Here is a 17,777-nt window from a genome sequence, read left to right on the forward strand (position 1 = left end):
CAATGTTAATAAGAATTAAAACCATCACAGGAAATTGGTAAGAGCATACATATTAGAATTACCTTTTTTTTTTTTTCTCAATTCTTCTAGAGGATACAGTATATTTTTGCTTTTAATTCCATGACTGTTTAAAGATGACACCATCGTAACACATACTTGGTACAAATCTAATGCTGATTGTCCAGGCGTACTAGCTAACACAATCCCTTCCTGGATGTATCTGCATTGGTCTTCCACTTTATAATATACAAAGCTAAATGTTAATATATTAGCTACATAGTTTAACTTGTTATTTTCAAACCAGCTAACAAAAAGGCTATATGAACTTTTGAAGCAGTTTCTACGTATACTTGTATTTTAATTGGTAATTGCCTATTCAGAACTGCATTCTTGTAAGACCACAAGAACCCCGTGAACTACAGGAATTAAGATACTTGTCAGACAAGTTGGAAGACGATTCCACCACCAGCAGTAGAGATGACTGCAGGTCACTGCTGCTATCTACCAGACTACAAGATGGAAACAACGTACGTATACCCATATGAACATTCACATGGAGGTAAGGTCTGGTCTTATCAATCCTAGTATTTCTTTTTTGCTTTGTCACTTAATGATATTTGCCTCTCTCTTTTAAAGACAGTGTGGAGAAACTATTTGTCAACCACTAGCATTAAAAAACAAACAGGGAAAAATCACTAATGGAATTTATACTTGTGGGTAATTATTACAGCCTCTTTAGATCTTTTTGCTGCTGAAAGGCCTACAAAAGCTTACAAAAATTGAGGCGCTCATTCCCAGTGTGTAACCCCAAAGGTGAGAGAGGAGCCAGCTGTAAGTATTGCACATTTTTCTACAGCAAACCCCTACTGAGAGGAGAGATGGGACTTACTGCATCGACCCAGCGAGCAATACGCATGCACTAGCAGCAGCACAATCCATGCCTTGATGTCAGAGTAACAGGGAGCTGGCAGCCATGGACCCTGAATTCCAGAACTGGGAGCAGCCATCGCCTAGATTAAGTAAGTACAATTTTATCTATTCATAATTTAGTCCCATTCATTCTGTCATCAGTCATGTACTTTTCCAACTATGTTGTTTGACCATGATGTTGTTCCTTCCCACATCCTTCACACCATCACCTACAGCATCTAACTTTTTGTAATATGCTTAGTTCACAGGGGTCTTTTAAAGAAGCCTCTAGGCAATAGTAAAACGTAAAATAACAGCAGCAATTTCTAACTTCAGCAACACTCAGTTATAAAAAGGAAAACAGTTTTTTCTGTTTTTCTTTTTTTTTTTTTTCCAAACTCTAGAAATAATGTTTTGGGTAGCTTTTTTGTTACCCTGACCACTGAATTAATTTTTTGGAGCTGCAGAGCTAGAGACTGTATTTCAAGGTGGAATCTGCATTAATAACAAAGTACATTAAGCAGATGCAGCACTCTTGAAGACCTCTGTAGTAACCATAGCTGATTCAAACAAATAAATAGACTACATCAAAAACCTACTCATTTTTGAGTTACGAAAGAGATGCAAAGACAGACATCAATTTTACTATTTGAGTAAACTTAGCCAAGGGAAAAAAAAATCACTTGTCTGAGCTGGTGAGCTCTTGCTACAGAGACGTTTCTTTTTTTCCCTTTGGGGAAGGCAGATGGAATGAACGAGTTTGTAATGAACGAGAAAAAATGGTTTAATAGTTGCACAGGCTAATAGAGAACAAAAGGCCTTCATCCAAACTCAAATTTAGTGCATCTATATCCATGCTGACATCTAAAGCAAAGCTGGAAAGGAAAGCATTAACAACGATTCATAATTAAGTGCTTCCTTCTAGAAGGCCTATTATTTTGGTTGACTCGTTGATTAATAAAACAAACCTGGATGTTAGCAATAGAAGGGCCATTTATTTATTTTACACATATATATGTATTTAAAGAAGAACACACATTTTATTTTGGGTACAGTCTAGCATTTAGGACACTTGCTATTATTAATTAGGAACTTTGTTTTAATTAATTCATCAAATTTTGATAATTTTGATTATTGTAATAGTGTTATGCCCAATAACTAGAGGAAAACTTCAAAAGGTACTTACCTCCTAGCTGAGTTTGAAATTGCAATAAGGCTGTAAGATCACTGAGCTCTTCTGTGAACAATCATCTATACAACATGTAACTAATTAAATTCAATATCTAAAAATATTTCAAGTTTCAAGAACACCTCTATGAAGTAAAAAAAAAAAAATATTGAAAAGATTCCCTGTGTATTCAAACTAACACTAAATAATTCACTTCCCACTGTAAATTTAAATTCATGCACACTTCTGATAGTGCTCTGCACTTCCTGGATAGTTTCAAAAACATAATTGAATATGCAACCACCTCAAGTTGTAGTTTTAAAAAACAAGTAAAATTTTCAGCCTAAAGTTTCACACACTTAAAATCCACCTTCTGAAAATGACAAAGATTTACTTTAAAAGTACTATTTCACGTAAAAAGGAGTAAACTACTTGCAAAAAAAAGGTAAGAAATGCCACTTTTATCAAAACATTTTAGCTCTGCCTTTCTGAAGACTTTACAAGAGATAAATAACAGCTGCAATCTATAAGATTGCCACCTTTGTAAGTACTGTACAAAGCAGAGGACAGTTACCCAATAACCAGAAAATTTGCTACAAAAATATATTGTGTTTTGTAACATCTGAAGGTAAACAGCAAAAAAATGCTATCAAAAATGCAGAAAAAACTAGTAGTCTACCATACTAACCATAATGTTACAGTAAAGTGCTGTTTGGCTTTGTTTTCTGCCTGTTAAAGTTTCTCCTATCTACAATTTTAGCTTACTTCTTAAGTCTTTAAAGTAAGATCTTTTTAAAGCCAAATCACCTCTGCAGGGAAGGACCACTGTTAATATCTGAATGAATTAAAATAAATTCATGATAAATTAGAGTAAAAAGCCCTAAAATGATCCACTTAAAAACAAAGTTTGGTTCTTAAACTTACCCTACCTAGCACCCACTCAAAAATCTAAAAGTCGCAGCCAGAAAACTACCAGGACATTCCCCCTCCCAACGTTGCAAACTTACATTATAAACGCATCTCTCTTTCATCATTTCCTTCAGAACCCTTATCGCAATTCATTGATCTTCCTCATTAGTCATCACTAGTGAGTTAAAAGGAACTGGTGTTTACATGAAAAGCTGTTTTCCTAGACAAATATTGGTGCATTTTTTTTAAAATAGCTGACAAATTTAATACTGTATTGGTAGCACACAAACTGCGTTTAAGATTCTTTTGACTTCCCTGCAAGTTGGGATTCTTCCTTGGTCAGTATTTTGGCAAGAACAGCATCATAATAAGGGCTGAAGACCATTTTGTTGTAGTTGACCAGACGGACGTACTTGACAGCAATCTCTTCCAGCTCTCTTTGAATAGGACCTAATCCTCCAGGAATAGCAGGTAATGATTTCTGGTGACTAGATGCAAGATAATTCTCCAGAAACTTTTGGATTCGAGAATCTGGAAAAATTGGACCAAGGGTTTTGGTTTGTTTTTGAAAGAGACAGTCACTTACAAAGGTTGTCATCTCACCTTAAACACCCAACACAGTAAACAACTATTTGAAACAAACTAACTGAGAAAGCATGCATGACATGCCACCAACAGTTTTATGAGTAGAGACAATTTGTCACTTGAGAACAGAGCGTTTTTGTCAAAACATACCTATTAGTTTACAGATGGTGTTATCAGGATTGGCCACGGCTTGGATTTGTCCTTTAAGTACAGTCTCTCTCTCAGCTGTGAATGGTGTAAACCCGTGCTGGGAAAGGCAGCTGTTGACTTCAGCGCACACCTTTTCACCGATGGTAGCCAAAGATTCCTTCAGGTTAAAGGCGCTGGAGGACATGGAGTAGAAAGCATTACTCAGCTACTTTACTTATACACTCTTTTCTCACCTTTTGAAAACAAACTATCCAAGTATATTTGCCTTATTTATTGAACTTAATAGAAGAGTAATCCAGATAATGCAAGAACCATAAAGAATATATATAAAATGTATTAAAAAAAATGAGACAGAAAACAAGGAGATGGACAGCATTAAAGATTTCCAGCCTGAACGATCTATGCCAGTAAGAGTTGACTTTGTCTGCACAGGCAGCTCAGACTAATGTGAAAAACAATTGTCAACCCACAATGTGTACAGCAATCTAAACCTGCAAGCAGCTTACTGTAGCACACTCAAATTCTCAAGGGAGCCTGGCTGAAACCACGAGCACAGCTTCTGCTGACAGGGCTCTAACCAGGTATTGTAAGAACAAATCAAGAAAAAAATGGCTCTCTGTCAGTAAGGTGAACAAAAATCATCAGCCTGAGCTACCTACACCTGCCTGTGTGAGCAGGAGCGTTCAGTACTCACGGAAGATGCATTCCTGTCAGCAGCACCTTGACAATGGTTTTGATTTTCTCAGCAAATCCAGGAATATCAACCAGTGCTGAGCCTGCTGCACTGAACGCGACCAAAAGGACAGTCCCAGTCAAGAGGAGTTGTTCCAGTTCCAGCTGTATTTCCTGAAAGCGGCTCTGGTCCATCAGCACTGTCTGCAAAGAATGGGAAATCCAGCACAGAATTAAGTCTGTAAGCTAGCCCGTGAAGTGCCACTGTGATGCCAGCTAGAGATAATTCAGGAAACTGTGAAACCTAAGTTCTTTCACGGTATTTACCGAAAACAAACAAACCCCATTGTTTTTACTAGACATTATATGAGGCAGCAATATCAAAACCATGCACTAGGCTAAGAAAAACCCAGCACAGAAGTCTAAAGCAGTACGTCTAGAAGCCAGAATAAGAAATGTATCTTCCCTGAGCTTCCTGCAGAAGGTTGCCAAGTCACTCTTAGACCTCAGATTCCAGCATGCCACACTAAGTTTGCATTAAACGCCGCCTATAATGTAAGCCACTGAAACTTACAGCTCGCTCTGCCAGCAACAGGTTTGCCCAGAGAGGCTGTGGAGTCTCCATCCCTGGGGACACTCAAACCCGAATAAATACAGCCCTGAACAACCTGCTCTGTCTGTCCGTGCTTTGAGCAGATCGGGCGACCTGATCTCCAGCTGTCCCTTCCAGTCTAAATTATTCTATGACCTGATCCCTGTGGATAAAAGGGCAATCGTTTCTACCCTTTCTTCTCTCCAAAATAGTTTAGGAGGTTGGAAATACAAATACACACATCTTTTGATACATAAAATTGTATACTATATTAGAAATACAAAATTAGTCTATATTTATATATAATAATAAACGAAACACACAATACTACACTGTAGATATATTGCAATACTCTGCATGACGATATCAAACACACACAAGCCTATTTGATCAAATCAGTCTCATCTGACATGCTGACTTAGTGACCAGACTCGAGTGCTTCTGAGAAAGGCCTAAGAAATTCTCTGATGAACCATTACAAAATGACTTCCTGGGAAAAGAAAAAAAAACTTCTGGGCTAACAAGTTCAAAACAAAGGTAGCTTGACTGGACTATACTAATAACCTGTACTGTGTTGTTACCTCTAATGAATTGTTTCATTCTCTCACTTTCATGACTACTATGTTAATTCACAAGAAAAGTGAAAGTTTCAGTTAATAACTGAAGGATTTCAGTTAAAGAGTTCATAGTGCAAACAAGTTTTAATCCTGTCAAACCTGAAAATGCATATATTTTAAGACGCACTACTCGTGTTAAGATATAGCACAACCAAATAAAGATATACTCAGTATAATTCCTGTTGAACAATCTGAACTTAAATTCTTAAAGTTTTTTCGGTGCATACAGAAAGCTCTCAAATACATCTGAAAGAACACAAAAGATGATAAACTTTTCTGCCTTGTGGTTTCTATAAACACATTGCAAAAAAGCCCTCCTGATATATGGACAAGAAGCCGTTTATTTTTTCCCCACCGTGACTTTTTTGTCCTTCTGCTCCAAAAAAAAAGAACACCTAATCACAGGAAGGACCTCATTCCACTAACATCCATCTTTTCTCTCTGAAAATCTGAATTTACAGAGTAGCCCCAGTTCTAAGTGCGGCTGGAAAGATTTTGAACCAAAGATTTAACCTCTCCAGAACAAAGAGAAACAGCCGAGTGATGATAAAGCTGCAAAGAATCATGTTTTATAGCAGTTTCCATACTCTGATACTTACGCTGGACCAGTCCTTTGAGAAGCAGCTACTAAAACCAGTTTCCATACTCTGAGAATAACAGAAATGGCTGCTCATTTACCCAAAAACTCCCTGCAACTTGTTTTTTTATACAATTACTGTATCCCCCACAAGATGATGTTATTGCAAACTTGATAAAAAGACCATTCATATTTAAAGGAGAGCTTGGGGGTGCAGACCCAAAGGAAATAAAACCTCAGTGCCAGACAAGCCATGAACACTTTGTTCTGTCCTACCCCAGGCAACTTCCATGAATTAATAAGCTACCAGAGAGGAAACAAAGGCACAGAGAAGAGCAACACCTGCTCAGCGGGCAAGTATCAGGAACAGAATGGAAACAACTGGCTCCTCTTTTCCAACTAAGTTTCAATATTGAAAAAGAAGCGTGTATTAGAAGAGCCACAAGAATTCAATCAAGAGATAAATATTTTAGCGTTGTACTTGCAGAAAGGCTACAAATTAGAGCAGTTTCTGTTATATCCCAGGAATGTAAAAGTAGTAGAACAAACACAGAAATCAATTTTCCTATTAAACACCTACTTCTGGGAAAGGCCTGTTCACGTGATCCCACTTGAGTAGCTTCAGATATGCCTGATTTTGTACAGCAGTGGGGCACAGTGCAGAAGCTTCACCAGCAGCACCATCACCACTGCCGTGGGGAGGTAACCTGTTACTTCTCAGCTTCTCAAGATCATCTGCTGCTTCTTGCAACCAGTTCGTGACAAGGTCTAAAGAATCTGAGAGAGAGAGAAAAAAAAGGCTTGTTAAAAAATCATTTTCAAAGTTATTTTTTCCACCACTAATTTCCAAATAATCCCATTAATTATTATTCCTAATATCCAGGATACCATTTATTGACATGCATTTTATTTGTTGTTTTTGATGTTTTGCTTAATGCAATATTAAAACCCCACAGCTACAGAAATCAGGTGAGATGATGTTAGCTAATGATTACCTACATCATACTGAAATGAAACTAAACTCCAGCGTACTAAGTGCAGAACTGTTGTTCCAGTAGTTTTTTTCAAACCACAGTTTTGGGGCACAAGCTGTCATTTTCTATATGAATTATATAGAACTTACAATAAAATCCAATTTATTTTCATTATCTACAAGCAAAAACACACAGTTTATTGAGAGGTCAGAGGGGAAGAAAGAAAGGAACAAAGTCATACTTGGCTGTTTCTCAAGAAACTCCTGAAACTTCTTTCTTTCATACTCAGCAGACTGCTGCATTAATTTTGGCCTAATACTACTGACAGCGAAGTTTGCCATATCCATTTTCATTAGGTCTAATACAGAGAAAATGGCTCTAAACAAACAAACAGAAAAAGTTATTCAAGGTTTCAGATGTTTAAGAAGTTATATTTACAAGCTTTATTGCAGATTGTCTAATGAAAGAGCAAAAACATGCATGGGAAACATTAACGGGGTGCTTACTTTAAGAGTGTTAGGCAGAGAGAAAGCTTGAGCAAGTATGCACATATATGCACATGTATCTTCCAAGTATGACTAAAACTTGCTCTCCTGCAAAAAAAGTCTCTGGAGAATTAACTTCACTAGCTTCAAAGGTTATACTCCCCATTGTGCAATATCGTATGTTGAAGACACAAAAAGACATCTGGGTTTCCAAGCTTGCAAACCATCTGTTGGCAGCCTACACGGCCAACCTCAGTGGGAAGGGAATAATTAAAACCAAGATTAAAAAAAAAAAAAAAAACACAAGCAAAAAATACCTTAATTTCAAAGCAACCTAATTCTCGACTCTTGGAAGGTTATCAGATTAGAAAGCAGAGTTAATAAAATTTCCTCTAACTGTCGAGACCTTGAGCTGATCAACCAAGAACACGGTGACAAAGCAGAAACTTCTCTGCTCCCAGCCGCAGTACCTACACTCCCGTTAGAACTAGCAGCATGTTATACTGCAGGGAGAGAGGGCTCAAACAGGTGGTAAAGGAAGAACTAGCTGAAGAACAGTCACACATTTTTCCTATGACCCCAACTGCTTTTTTCCCCTCTCCCTTCTGCTGTTGATATTAAATCCTGATATAAACTGATCATTCACCTGCTATCTGGAAGTTTATACATACTTATCTGGCTTTTAAGAAAATGTCCTTCTGTAATAAGCAGGAGCCAAATAGAATACACCAGAAAATACAGGGTCCTTGATAAAGACTTCTGGGGCATCTCTCCCCTTCACAACCACTGCTGTAGTTCTTTCCCTGTAACTCTTTCTTTTCTAGGAAGAATTGCAGGTCATCCTAGTGGAATCCCACACCCCCCTCCCCGGTCACACATCTCTAAAATTATTTAAATGGCTCTCAATATGATGAATAAATACCATTTTGGTACCTGAACAGAGGGACAATTTCATGAATATCTTTCAGTTTCTTTATTTCTTCATCGCGAGCTGGAGCACAGAGAGTCCCCATCATTCCAATAACAAATTCTACCAACTTAGAAATGTCCAGGGCCCCATTCTCTGCCTCCTGTTTTATCAAATCCAGATCAAGAACTTCTGTAATCTGATTTCTTAGTCTTGTATGGCCAGGCAACAAGAAAGACAGGAGAGTCTGAAACAGAAAGTTTTAGCTGTGTGTTAAGAGTTCTACCACATCAAACGCTACAAGGATCATAGCAGTTAGTGAACCACTTTTTATGTAAACTAATTGCCATTTAAAAGTGGAATCTCCTTTTTTTTTTTTTTTTTTAAACGGAGTCATTTGTCAACTCCACATTCAAATGTTTCACCTTATCCTTTATGATACTGAAGTTACAAAGTAGTAAATGCTTTGTAGTACAGATCATACTTCAGGCTATTGTGCTTGACTTTTGTCAGCCCAGTGCTGGGGCACCTCAGTGATTCCATAACTAATGCCACTGTCATGACATAGAGGAAGCCTGGAGTTACGAAACTAGCATTGCCACCTACCTCTTATTCATCTTACATTGTTTCGTATTTGTTTGTACATTCAAGTTGCTCCTGGGGTTATACAACTCACTTGAGTTCACAGAAAATTGTACAATAATGAAGAAGATCAAGAGGCTCCTTTACAAACAAACTTCAACCTCCTTTGCCCATTCATATCAACACAGCTACGCAAATGCAGTAATTAACTCTTTTAAAGTATCCTCTTACCTCTTTAATTTCTCCCAACAGTTTAATTGCATGGTCGTATGTCGGTGGATCCTCCTTTAGCTGAGCTTCCAGACAATCCCAGAAAGCTTTATGCACAATATCTCTTACTTTTTTTTCCAAGCTGTAGATAAATATGACCAGTTAAAAAAAGACCAATACTTGTCTCTGCACCACCTTACGCAAATACTTGCAGCTCCTGAAGAAAAGCATACAATATATGAACATAATGTATTAATGGGTAGGGGAGAAGTGACGGAAGAAATCTCTCATTTTAAGTTACTCAGGCAAGAAAAACTAAACAGAGGATTTGGAATGGCTCTTGCCCTAATACATGGTTACACACACGCAAAGAAAGCTACCAATTACAGTCCTTGAAAGTAGCTGTCCAATGCTACCTCTGAAGTATACCATTAGCATAAAAAAAAATGATAAAAATTATACCTCATCTTCAAAAGCACAGTATTGGCATTCCTCTGAAGAGACTCACTAAGTAAATGCAATTCTACTAAGTCAAATTCATTAAGTAAACATAACAGAAATGAAGCAACTTCCCTGCCATGAAAGCTTCTGCATTTCAACACAAATACTGTGATTATGCTGAGCTGAAGTCCCGGTTCAGTTTGTATAAACAATAAGTGAATTCCACTGCTTCAGAAGCAATGGGTAATTCAAAACACTGAAAGCTACTCCTCCTCAGCAGGCAGCCTCCTGTTTACAGCAGGCTTAAATTCAGCACTGAAGTGAAACACTCACACATGCGTGCACACAAAGAATGCCCATACCAAACGCCACAGATTCCCAGGGCATTCACTCCGTGTGCAGCGGAGTTCAGGCAGTGCCCAGAGGTATGCACCGTGCTCTGAGAGCAGCCAGTGATGTGTTTTACTCTAAGTGCATGCAACTGCAACTACAATCCCAGCTGCTTTTTCCTCAAAGCACTTCTCTGCGTGTACACTCAAGCTCTGGGAGCCTCCGAGCTATGCACAAACATAAAAACGCATTTAATCCATGGAAGATGTCAGTGTCCCTCTTCAAAAAAATCGGAAGGGCTGCTCTTTCTTTTTGAGGTGGTAAATAACTGCCACCAAAACCTTCACTAGAGCCTAATACAGCGATCTTGTCCTGGGAGCAGCCCTGGCCTGTCACGAAGCCCAGGCGCTCTGGGTAAGCTGATCTCTGCAGTACATCTGCTTCTGCGAGCAGGTGAAGAGATGCAAATCAGCCACTCTGATGAATTACAGCTACTGTTTAGAATCGGTGGGCAAAAGTATTACCAAATTACCAAAGTACAGAATTGTTCCTTTATATATATATATATAATTATTATTAAGGGGGTGGAGAGAAGAAGAAAGGGTGGAAAAACTTGCTAAACTCCTTCTCTGAAAAATGCTGAGATCAATTTCATGACACTAAGGCATACCAGAGAAGTCATCCACTATCACAGCACATTTTAAGTAAGAAATCTGTAAGAACAAACAAGGAGCGAAAGCAGACACTTAATTGAAAAGCACTGCTCTAGCTGTGGGATTTTATATGAAGAATTTTTTGTCAGCCATCAACTGCAAGCAGCAAATACCTGATGGAAGTTCCCCCAGGATGGACCTTCTGTGCTGGGACACAGAAAATAACCCAGAATGGGGAGCTTTGCATGCCTTAGGCATACTTTCCCAGCATTTGCTTCAGAGACAGAATTTGTACAGGACAGAGAGGTGCCAGGTTTTGGGACCACACATGAATTAATTGCACACAATCTGCAAGTAACGCAACAAACGAGACGAGGACTGGACAGAAGTGCCTGGGTTTGTCCAGCAGACAGACAGACGCTGAGAGGCAGTGCTGAGAAGACAGATCAAATCACTGCTTGAGCTCTGAACTCTGGGGGACTCTCAAAAGCAGAGTAGCTATGACACCTGCAGACAACGCTCTGGTTCCAGTGTGGACCAAGTGTACCATAGTGGGAGTCACACCACATACGCCCAAACAATTACCCCAGAAGGTTTGTGTTTCACATGTACATGTTTCTGGGGAAGCAGAACTGCATGCTTAACTTCCGAATGCTTTTTTTAGGCTTCTCCTACCAAGCACTGCCCAGCAAGACTGGCTGGAGCCTTTACCTGCTCCTCCAGAACCGTCCTGCAGTTCTACCGATGAGGATTTTGTTTGTGTGTCTGTTCGGTACCAGTCTCACCTGTGTTCTGGTAACTCAGCTGGTTTGATCTGGAAGTCTCCGTTCACAACAATTTCATGTGCTAGTGCCATGTTGGTTACTCCCTTGGCTGTTTCCATGAGCTCTTCCACCGACACGGGCCGAGGAGGGCTGGCTGCAATGTAAATTAAACTGTGAGACAGTTACCCAGAAAAATCTGTGGAAAAGCGTCTGCTAATACTTTTGGACCCTTTCCACCTTCTTGACAGCACAGCAGGCCAAAAGACAGGATCACCAAAAGCTCTTCTCTTCCTTCCCCTCCTCTCCCCAGCTGGCGGATGACACAGGTTTGGAGCACTTTAGGAAACCAAGGAGCGAACCCCAGTTGATATTCTGGGCTTGTTACGTCAATTGCTTTTAAGTTACATTGAGCTCTTTGTTAAAAAAAGAAAAAAAAAGGCCAACCTCAAAAAATTACTTCTTTAGAATTGCTTAACTGCATCTTTCTCCATACTACGCAAAGAAATCATACAAACACCAGCACCTCCACTGCAGCTTCCCCCAGTTTTCACCAGGCAGGAGACGAAGGCAGCGAGTGACCGACTCCAGACACCTGTTAGGTAGCAGAGGGGCAGTGACAGTTTCAAAGAACTTCATTTGCTTCCTGCATGCACGGGTAATTACTGCTCCTAATTGTTCTGGGTTACTTGACATCCTTCTCCCTGGGGTGCTGCTGCCACTGCTGTAAGTGCAGGAAGTGTCTCAGCCCTAAGAACGAGACAAGGTAAAGGCAGAGAAGGTGCCGAGGGTGCAGGCTGTGCTGGTTAGAGGAGCGACCCTGTCCCCACTGAAGCCAACTGCAACTTGTTGCCACCGATTCTTTGTGGTAAAGCTTCCTCCTAGCTGTGCTAGCAGCAGTGCCTGCAATGCCAAGCCCACGGTTAGAAGAAGCTTTCCCCTGGGCCAGGTATTTGAGAAGGGGGAGAAGGCTAAATCATGAATGTCCTCAGGTGGAGCAGACAAAGAGGGCAACATTCACCTCAGCTCCTCCATTTAACACGTGGCTGCACAGAAAGAGGGAAACCACGCAACAGAACTGCCACACTGCATCGTGTCCCCTCTCTGGAGTTCATTCACTTCAGCGATGGCCTGGGCATAGGAGCAGTGTGGTAATTCCTCAAATTTAAGAAACCAGACAGGGATCTTCATGGGCTGCGTTCACTGAGATGTTTTGGAAAAACTAGCGTGACTGTCTCATTTCATAATCCACTTTGACTGGATTTCAATTAGCAACACAGAAAGGGCCCTTTAAAACTAACTGTCCTTCACTTGTCTGCCTCTCAAAGCTGTTCCAAGTATATAGAGTGTAATTCCAAGAATATAAGCAGCGTGCTAATTTTTCATTAACATCTCACTCTTTTCATGCAGCACTCTTCAACCCTGGCTTCCTTCTGCTTGGAGCTTAGCCTTGCACAGTGACTCTGGGAACACAGCAAGAATTGCTGTCCTGAGAAGCAGCCGCACAAGGAGGTTGTTAGCTGAATGAGAGTGCTCTTGTCCAACTGCCAAATGACTTCACCCTAGCAGGAGACGCACTAAAAGCTAAGAGACTCTTTCATTTACCAAAGAATGCTCTTAAATCATGTTACTTCATTCTCATAATATATCTGCTCCCTTCCAAGAGGGGAGGGCTTGAGACTGATGACTCGTTTGTGGTACAGTGCAGAACAGGACAGTACAAGGAATTTTATTTTCATGCGTCCATAGCCTCTCTCCCTTATATATTTTTTCTATAATTTCCTATCAAGCAACCAAGAAGATGTAAGAGTATGAATTCCATTCAATACGTCTCCTCGTGTAACACGATGCTAAGAGAACATTAAACCTCAAGTAATAATGAACACTATTAAAAAATAAAAATAATAAAGTGTTACATCCTGAGACTCTCCCTACAGAAATACGGCAATAGTTACCTGAGCAATTCTGTCCCTTTGATCTGAATCCCTGGGACCAAAAGCCTCCCTCTTTGTTTTATCTACAGATTTGCCAGAAATAGAGATATTGCACCCAGATCCTGATGTTCAAAGCAAAATGACAGAGCAAACGTGCCCTAGGAACAAACTTACAGTACGACAGTCCTATAAACTCCTTGACAGGAGAAGTGGTAGTAGGATTGAAAATATAAACTTTCCATCTCTGTTTGCTTGGGGAGGAGGGGAAGAAAACGACAGGACATTATTTGGTTAATAACAGCCTTCCCTGCCCTGCAGCGAAAACAGAGGCTGCAACAATCCAGAAGGTTCGGCTGATAACGCGAACAGCAGCGTCAGTTTAGCTACACTGTACTGGAGGAGTGCTTATCCTCTCTGCGAACGCAGACAGACAAAAGTACCTAAGCCATTTGTGGCTCTGAACAACATGGTTATGGTGGACAATTACATGCTATAACAAAACGGGAAAAAAGGTGTAATGAATAGCGTCAAAGCAAGCGATCAGGAGTTGTACAATATTTAATAACTAAGCAGTCAAACTTACACAAATTACTATAAAAAAATCGTGATTGTCTCCGCTGAAAAAAGTACAGAATTGTGTATTTTTTTAAGCAGTTTTGCTTACACTTTGGTGTATCGTCTCTGTATGAACCTGGAGCACTCTGTCGTATTCTTTTTCTGATAGACCGATCCGGGTTGTCCAAGCTCTCCTGACCATCCTCCAAACCACTCGACTTTTCTTCGCTTGAATGGGGCTTGTCAGGATTCTGAGACATTTTCAGTTGTTTCCTTACAGAAAAAGAAAAAATAAAGATGAAAAAGGGAATGAACAAGAGTTTTCTGACATGGCTCAGTGGGAAAACATCACCACGAGTTCTCTCAATTAAGAAAAAAATAAGAATAAAAGAAATCTTATGAGGAATTATATGATGTCATTCCCATAATGGCAGGGGACCTGGACTCAGTGACTCACTTCCCATCTTACACAAAAAGGGATGCTTTCAGCACAGCTACCATTTACTTGATCTGTATTCCCAGTAAGTTCTCAAAAATCTGAAACTGTTCCCTTGCCTCATTGCATGCAGATGAGAAGGAAAAATATACTCACTTTTCTTTATTAGTACTGCTTATGAAAAACGTGAAAAACGCAGTGAAAAATGCTTTCTGAACAGTATTACAGACACGTTGTACGAAAAGATGATGCCAAGTGAGGTATTTCTCCACTATATAGCCACAATAAAGCATTCTGAACACAACATACTCCTCAACTGGGATCTGTCTCAGCATATCAGAACTTACAGTCTCCACTCCAAGACACCCTAATTAATGAAGAAGCAGGAAAGGGACTAGAGATAAATTAATATAGAGTTCTTCTCCCCTAATTTCATTCCATGTAAGAGTCATGATTTACGTATGGTGATGATGTTGGGAAGATTTAAAAAAAAAAAAAAAAAAAAAGAAGACAATAAATAACATAGTAATAGTAATATTAAGGTATATGGAATGTTAAATAATGTTTATATTACATCACAAATACTTGCAATATACCCAGTGACACATTGAAAAAATGACCCCTGGAAAAGCACGTCTCACCATTCGCTACTTTCACTTATTTTATAACTCAGATTTCCCTCTGAAGAATGTAGTTTGCACATCTTACTATTGAAAACTCTGCATCATACAGGAAGCTAACATCCAGACTTTGATTTTAGAAAATCTGTTCGCACAATATCCCTCTCTAAATCAATCCTATAGCCAGGATGTTCTCTGAAGCAGAAAATCAGGAAGAGTCTCCCAAAAAAAAAAAAAAAAAAAAAGGAAGCTCGCTCCTGGAAAAACACCAGCTTCCTCTTTCACCTACTTTCCCAGCAGCCACTGCTTTCCAAATTTGAAAGAAGCTCTCAGCAAGATACAGCCTCCAAAGGCACCTCGCAGCTAGGAGAAGAAAATACTTACAGCACCAAGAACTACACGGAAGAGGATGAACAGCCTGAAGATAAGCAAGCAACAGTGCAGAAATACGAAACGCAGCACGGAGATTCTTTTCTCTGTACAACAGCTGTGATAACTAACCTTATTCCGTCAGCACCTAAATTGACTGCACCAACGCGATTCTACAAGGCAGCCAGAAGACTCGGGGCACAGAAGAGATGATTTTTTCTTCTACAGCAATGACTCAGGATCATCATCTTGTTAGGCTCACAAGCTACACAACAACACACAGCACTTGTCCATAGCACTGTCTGATTTTGATTTTGGGCAAGAAAACAGAGCACAGAAAGCATGGGATAAATCTACACAGGCAAACCAACATCAGATACTGTTGGACCCATATATGACCCCCACCTCTAGCTTGAAGAGAGAGAGTCAGTGACTCCCCGGCTATAAGGCACAGCACCAAAGCAGCACACAGGCACAGAGCCAGCAGGAAGCCACTGGTGGGCAGAAGGCCTGCTGCTGCAAACACACCAGCAGCAAGAGGATGAGGTCTGGTAATAAAGAAGCAGTTAGAAGAGAAAAGGATAGCAACATCCGAAATGGAAAATGTAAGATAGGTCAGGTTAAACAGAGGAGGGAAATGCATTGTCTAATCCAGCCAGCACAAAAGCACCATCTCAAAGCTTTCCACATTCATTCAGCCAGCCTAGATTGCTCTTCCTACCCACGAAGCATCCTCCTGAAATGACACCACGAAGCACGATGACTCAACGAAGCCCTACTTAGCTCTCCAACACACCTGACCCTTGGCAGTGCCTCGCCATCCCTCACCGTGTTTCACCCTCACCACCCTCCAGAAGCCTAGAAAGGGCGCGACACAGCTCGCCTGCGGAGGGCAGGCAGGTGGGAGAGCCACAGAAGATGAAGGACAGGGCCCAGGCACCCACCAGCTTAAACGCTGCTTGTTAGAAACAAACCTTATTTCGGATACAGGAGGTGGCTACGACTCCCAGGCCATTTGGTCTACCGGCAGCCCAGCCAGACTTGGTACGCGGGCACACTTGTGCTGTTTGCGCAGCCCCCTCTTTTCTGTGGGATTACCGCTGCTGCTTCCAGAGCGCATCCAGAACAACCCCTGCTGTAAGGGAGCCGCACAACACCTCCCCTCAACGCATGCCCGCCAGCTCTCCCTTCCCAGGAGCAGCAAGCTGAACGCAGCCCCGCCTGCCCCTTGCCATTTCCCTCCGACACCACCTGCACCATGCCCAGAGGCACACCGAGAGCGCCCCGCAGCCCAGCAGCCCCCAGCCAAGGCACCCCTGGCCCCGTTTCACCCCATCTCCCCCCCTCCCAGCGCACAGCTCCGGCTCTGCGGGGCTCTGCGGGGCTCCGGGGCCCTGTCCCGGCTCCCCCGGCCCCGTGCCCCGTCCCCTGTCCCCTCAGCCCCCTCCTTACCGCCGCCGCCCGCAGCAGGAGCGGGCCCGGGGCAGCGCCGCCCGCCGCGGCCTCCGCCACCGGCGCCTCAGCGCGGCCGCAGGGGCGGGCCCGGAGCCGCCAGGGAGGAGCCAGGCCGGGCACGGCCCCTCCGGCTCTCGGAGCAGTCACACAGAATCACAGAGTCACACAGAATTTCTAGGTTGGAAGAGACCTCAAGGTCATCGAGTCCAACCTCCAACCTAACGCTAGCAGTCCCCACTAAACCATATCCCTAAGCTCTACATCTAAACGTCTTTTAAAGACTTCCAGGGATGGTGACTCCACCACTTCCCTGGGCAGCCTGTTCCAGTGCCTCACAACCCTTTCAGTGAAGAAGTTCTTCCTAACATCTAACCTAAAACTCCCCTGGCTCAACTTAAGCCCATTCCCCCTCGTCCTGTCACCAGGCACGTGGGAGAACAGGCCAACCCCCACCTCGCTACAGCCTCCCTTGAGGTACCTAAAAAGAGCGATAAGGTCACCCCTGAGCCTCCTCTTCTCCAGGCTGAACAAGCCCAGCTCCCTCAGCCGCTCCTCGTAGGACTTGTTCTCCAGGCCCCTCACCAGCTTCGTCGCCCTTCTCTGCACCCGCTCAAGCACCTCCATGTCCTTCTTGTAGCGAGGGGCCCAAAACTGAACACAGTACTCAAGGTGCGGCCTCACCAGAGCCGAGTACAGGTGATGAAATGAGATCTGTGATGAGGCTGTATGTTTTCCCTATTTGCAAGTGGGTATGTTACCCAGAGAGTTTACCTACTCACTTACCATACTCACTGGAGAGTATGCATAGGTAAAATATGCAATTGTAAGACCCCTCAGCAGCCCTTCATTTGTTACAACCCTTCTCTGATTACAGCTGGCAGCATCA

General features: G+C 41.7%; 1 protein-coding gene across 2 annotated transcripts; it reads right to left on the reverse strand.

Annotated features, from left to right (window-relative positions):
• Positions 1-33: 33 nt before the first annotated feature.
• Positions 34-16,949, reverse strand: TCP11L1 (t-complex 11 like 1). 2 transcript variants are annotated; one of them, XM_084287617.1, is made up of 10 exons: positions 16,889-16,949; positions 14,121-14,284; positions 11,547-11,679; positions 9,359-9,479; positions 8,572-8,792; positions 7,395-7,531; positions 6,760-6,956; positions 4,416-4,597; positions 3,722-3,894; positions 34-3,517 (listed from the first exon to the last, which is right to left on the reverse strand). In XM_084287617.1, the coding sequence occupies exons 2-10, from the start codon at positions 14,269-14,271 to the stop codon at positions 3,282-3,284; spliced, it is 1,551 nt and encodes a 516-aa protein (XP_084143743.1). In that variant the 5' UTR covers positions 14,272-14,284; positions 16,889-16,949; the 3' UTR covers positions 34-3,281. The 2 variants fall into 2 exon arrangements, with proteins under 2 accessions (XP_084143743.1, XP_084143744.1); XM_084287618.1 differs by lacking the exon at positions 16,889-16,949 and adding an exon at positions 16,411-16,486.
• Between the last annotated feature and the right edge of the window lie 828 nt (positions 16,950-17,777).

Source organism: Netta rufina (assembly GCF_964035555.1).
Source record: "Netta rufina genome assembly, chromosome: 5".
In the NCBI taxonomy this organism is placed as follows: domain Eukaryota; kingdom Metazoa; phylum Chordata; class Aves; order Anseriformes; family Anatidae; genus Netta; species Netta rufina.